The sequence below is a fragment of the Blennius ocellaris genome, assembly GCF_963422515.1.
Source record: "Blennius ocellaris genome assembly, chromosome: 23".
NCBI lineage: Eukaryota > Metazoa > Chordata > Actinopteri > Blenniiformes > Blenniidae > Blennius > Blennius ocellaris.
Genome location: NC_137672.1, coordinates 4,114,276 through 4,119,275, shown reverse-complemented (window position 1 = coordinate 4,119,275; position 5,000 = coordinate 4,114,276). Strand labels below are relative to the sequence as shown.

Below are 5,000 nucleotides of genomic sequence, written 5' to 3'. Positions count from 1 at the left end.
CCGAGCACGAGCGGGGTGAGACCCGGACGTTTGATGGCTGCTGGGGATGGAGCCAGCTGCCGGCCACAGTAGCGGCCAGCCGGAGCGTGGAGAAGGCGCTGGACGAGGCTGCGGCGAGCGGCGCTCTCTCAACTTGTCCAGCCGCAAACTGAAGGAGTTCCCCCGCAGCGCACGGAACTACGACCTGTCCGACATCACCCATGCAGGTCTGTGTCCTTCCTCCAGCCGCTCCCCGCCGCACGGAGCCGGGGGCTGCGCCGCGGCGGCAGCCTTTTGTTTTATCGCCACTCTGCCTTTCCTTTTTTCAGCGGGGACCAACACTCGGCCCCCGGCCCGGCCCGGCCCGCGCCCGGCCCCGCAGCCACACACCATTCTCTGCAGATTACACACATTTGCTCACCTCAACTCACTATCTCTCGTTGGCTCTGCTGGAAGCCGCTCAGTTTGATTGAACACACGAGAAACGGGGTGAAACAGCTGTACTGTTGTTGGTCAGGACCACAGAGAACAGGGTATACAGCTGTGTCTCCGCTCCTTCATGGTGGGAGAAATGTATCCCAGCTTGCAGACGATGGTGCGGTGTATGGTAGGAATGTTCACTTTGGTATATCCAACAAAACATTCTGCAGTGTGGAGAAGGGTTCCCCTGTTCATACAGACGTGAACCGGAAACTCTGGAAGCTGGTCCCCCCCCCCCCCCCCCCCCCCCAAAAAAAAATGGATTACGTGATGGAGCGTCTCAACCATTCTGTGTTTTGAACAGCCAAGAGTTTACAGTGGAAGCATTAATGGTGCCACTGGTACCCGAGCTCACTGATACTGGTCCATGAAAAGCTCTGAATGCTGCACAAACATTGAGTTTGGAGAAACTGAAGGGCTTTTTGCTTTGTTTGAAGAAAAACTATGTTTGTTTCACTTTCTTACGTTACAAAATGAAAACACTATCTCTCTTTGGGCCGCATCGCCCCACGTGGTAGTCAGTTTTCCTTAAAAAATGAAGATGTCCAAGTTACATGAAGTTGTTTTAATTGATATTGACGTTTGAAAAAAATATATGCAACTGTACTTTGTTGCATTAAACAAAGGGAAGCCATGGGAGCGAGAGAATTGTTCTATCATCTACGTGATGCCAGAGCAATAGAGGGTTGATGACCTGCATTATCCTGCTGTACTGTAGAAAACACTTCATATTCTGAAGTTGTATTTTGTCACAAACGGTCTAATTTGAGCTATTTCCTTCCATAATGGAAGAGATTTTACCCCTCACTTCAGCACACGTTTGAATAGTGAAGCCGTTCTCTGATCAGAAGTTCAGTCTTCATTTCTGAAGACCTACTTCCTGTGTGCGCGCAGTTTTTACTGCCACTGTCACACATGCAATGAAATTCTGTTCAGCACTGTCCATATTAGCAGCATTGAAAGGTACCGGTAGATTATATAAAGCACTGTGAAATACAGATTAGAATAATATGTACAACTGTAATTTATACAAAAAAGAGGAAGTGGAACTAGAGGGGTGTCTGGTGATTCCCCTCTGCAGTCTACCAGTGTCGTGTCACTGAGGGGAGGTGTCGTGGTCACAGTCACTCGCTCTGCTGCAACCCTTTCCTGTTGTCTGCAGCGCTGCAGCAGAGCCACACTGTACAGCAGTAGGTCAGTGGGCTCCCCGGTGGTGGAGCGGTACAGGTGTAGGGGTGGACGAGCGTGACGCAGGTTGTGAGGAGGTGCAGCCCTCCTCCGTCGGGCCTGCTCCGGCTGCTGGTAGATGTGTGTGTGGACCATGTGCAGAGATGTGTAAGCCTGAAGCTCTTCGCCGTCGATGTACAGGGTGGATTGTTCTGTGAGCTTCGATCACTCAACGTCTGTGCTCCTCTCCTTGGTTTTTCCATTTTCCATTTTCCATAACCCAACCAGTGGGCCAGCAGCCACTCTGAGCAAGCCCCTTCCTGCTCTCGCAGCGGCTCACGTCTCTAGGTTGCACACAGACACAACACAGTGATGAACAAAGGCGACATAAAAGTGTGATTTCACTTATCCACCAAAAGTTTGAGCTTCAACAAATTGGTGGTCTGCTGGAGCTGCTGCCGCCAGCTGTGCCTCAGGAAACACTTTGAATATTAAAGGAGACGTGAACGAACACAGGTGAATATTAAGCCAAGGCTACACTTTAATTATGTATAAATGAATAATTGTTTCATGTATGATCTCATACTGGCTTCTCATTTATTTTTATGAAGCACACTGGCATAAATTTCAATCTGCCTCAGTGAGATCCCCGACCTTTAGATACGGTGACGTTGTCAGGTCATGTGAGGTGAGCCTAAAGATGTGTTCAAACACACGGCCTGTGACCGGGACACCAGCAGGTCCAGTCTACAGAGGGTCCAGTCTACAGAGGGTCCAGCCTACAGAGGGTCCGGGTCCGGGCTGGCCTGTGACCATGCAAATGCAGATAGTCAAGAGATTGTTGCATTTTAGTTGCAGCAGTATTGAAAGAGACATTTCACTGTATTGTGCACCAGGGTCTATCATTCCAAGTTGGCATGATGTTGAAGATGTTGAAGATGTTGAAGCTTCTCCCTCTACTGAATCGACTTTGACGGCACCGGCTTCAAATCTACAGCCACATCTATTTTTAAAATGCATTTTTAAACGTCTTAATTCATAGAGTTTCATGATTATTTCACTTCCCAGAGTTTTACAACATTTTTGCACGTCACGTTTTTTGATTTATTTTACGTTTAATATAAATGACGCGGCTTGTTTCGCACTTTCTTACAAAAGTGTCTTAAAATCACAAAACATCCTCCCTTCAGTTGATGTCTTTCCAACAAGTGTTCGAAAATATATCCAAGCCATTTTTTTAAATGTAAAAATCAGCTGATATGTCAGGCTCCAGTGACGCCATCGCTGCAGATACTGGACCCACTCTCTGCAGGCTGATCGACTCTCGTCCTCTGATAGTGGTGCCATTATCGGCAAACCTGTTGATGGTGTTACTGGAGTCAACAGGAGAGCAGAAGGTGGAGCTGGAGTCCACGGACGGCATCCTCACGTGGAGGAGCTGCTTCCTACCAGGTGTGAGAGGGCCGTTTGGGCGGAGGCGATGATGGTGCCTTCAGTTGACCTGTGTGCAAACTGGAATCGCTGCCTTAACATGGGATGATGTTCCTCTTTCAAAGCACTGAGTTCTGATGGCAGTTTGTGGTTCAGGCAGCTCACTGTGTTCTTCTGGGGTACAGGGACTATGGGGGGGGGGGGGACGACAGGCCTGTAGTAGTGATAGGTTAAAGATGACTTGCATGACTCGACTCTACACAGGGTCGCTCTGACCTGATGCTGCTGCAGCTGGGTGTGGGGGGGGGGGGGCGCTGTCCCCCAGGACTGTCCTGTAGGGTACTATCTGTGGAGTCTGACTGTTCTTGTAGCCGGTGAGTCTCTTGACCCCTCGCTACATGTTCCAGGTGTGGTCATTGTCAAAGTGTCCTCTCAACGTGCTACTTGTGTGTCCACTTGTCCATGCTGATGGTTTTCTGCAGAAGGCGCCTGTAGAGTCGGTGTCGACCTGATTCTGCAGCATCTTAGCCGTACGGATGTCGGGTTGGCGTGAGTAATCCTAACACAGTCCGGGTGCGTCGGATCGCTGCTGGTCTATGAAGTGTCTTGGCGTTTCCATGGCAACCTTGGCATTAGCTTGCGGCAGCACATGCACTGCAGCTCTGATGACCGGCGTGAGCTCTCTCGGTAGATAAAAAGATCTACTCGGCACCATCACCTGGACGGCAGTGAGCGTCTTTAGCTGTGGCGTTAGCGCACCACCGCCACTGTGTCTCTGACTGCACTGCATTGTTGTGGACTCTGACGTAGTGTGGCTCGCTAACATCTCTCTGTGTTTTGTGCACATTGGCCTGGTGGTGAGATCACAGTTGCACAGTATCCGCTGAATAGGTGATGTTGGTGTTGAGTATTGGGAATGCAAAATCCTTTATGATGAATACAAATGGATGTATTCAACGTGTTTATGCTTTCAAATTTGATCTTCCACATCATTGTGCTATTTTACTGTCAGTAGATTATACATTTGTACTTGACTAATCACACTAATATTTTTTGTCTGTGCATGAATGCACTGTTCATGGCTGCATTTCTTATAATTCAATATGATATAACATTTCAATAAAAGTAGTTGCTGAGTGTTAGCAGTCCAGTCAGCAGATCAAACTCACTCTATTGTTTGTGTCTACAGTTACAATTTCTCGTTATCGACTCACACCGTTGCGTTAAAACAAGAGAACCCTTTGTAGATCTTTGCAGTCGTTTCTGGTCCTGTCCTACTCATTTGTTCTTCCTGTTTTTATGTGGCGCTGAATTGTAGTGGGGTTTGACCCCTCTGATGTCTGAACTTAGAGCGTTTGAACCATGAGAAGCTTCTCAGTGGAACGACCTGTCGGAACATGTCACCTTGTGTCTCTGAGTGGACGGAAGCTCAACGCTCCAGACTCGCTGGGTGAAGTCAGTGAGTGACTGTGAGGATTAGAGGAAGTACCTCGGCCTCGCCTTGCTGAGAAGAGGATTACAGAGTGCAGGCTGTTGAAATGAATCTGGTGAGGTCGCGGTCTGACGCAGCACCCTCCTGTTCTGCTTTCTGTGCTCCGGTGATCGTCCCCACATGCTCACAACGACACTGAGCTCAGGTGAACACACACACACACACACACACACACACACACACACACACACACACACACACACACACACACACACACACACACACACACACACACACACACACACACACACACACACACACACACACTATTCAGGGAGATGGTTATAACCCTGGGTAATGCCACACCTCCTCTGTCTGTGTGGACTCCTCATGGGTCTGAACGTATGAAGACGAACAGCCACATCGTGTTTGACAAGAGTGTTCTTCTGCTCGTCTTGGGTGGATGACCAGGTTTCCAAGGTGGGGAGGTAGTGGGGAGTCCGAGAGTAAT

The 5,000-nt window shown here is 49.0% G+C and overlaps 1 protein-coding gene across 1 annotated transcript in view; it reads left to right on the top strand.

Moving 5' to 3' along the window:
• Positions 1–5,000, top strand: part of lrch4 (leucine-rich repeats and calponin homology (CH) domain containing 4) — a 55,335-nt gene that overhangs the window by 83 nt on the left and 50,252 nt on the right. Inside the window, 3 exon segments of the mRNA XM_080519082.1 lie at positions 1–46; positions 49–125; positions 128–206. The exon segment at positions 1–46 is cut by the window's left edge and continues 83 nt beyond it. Of these exon segments, the coding sequence (XP_080375208.1) occupies positions 34–46; positions 49–125; positions 128–206 (169 nt within the window). The 5' untranslated portion in view covers positions 1–33.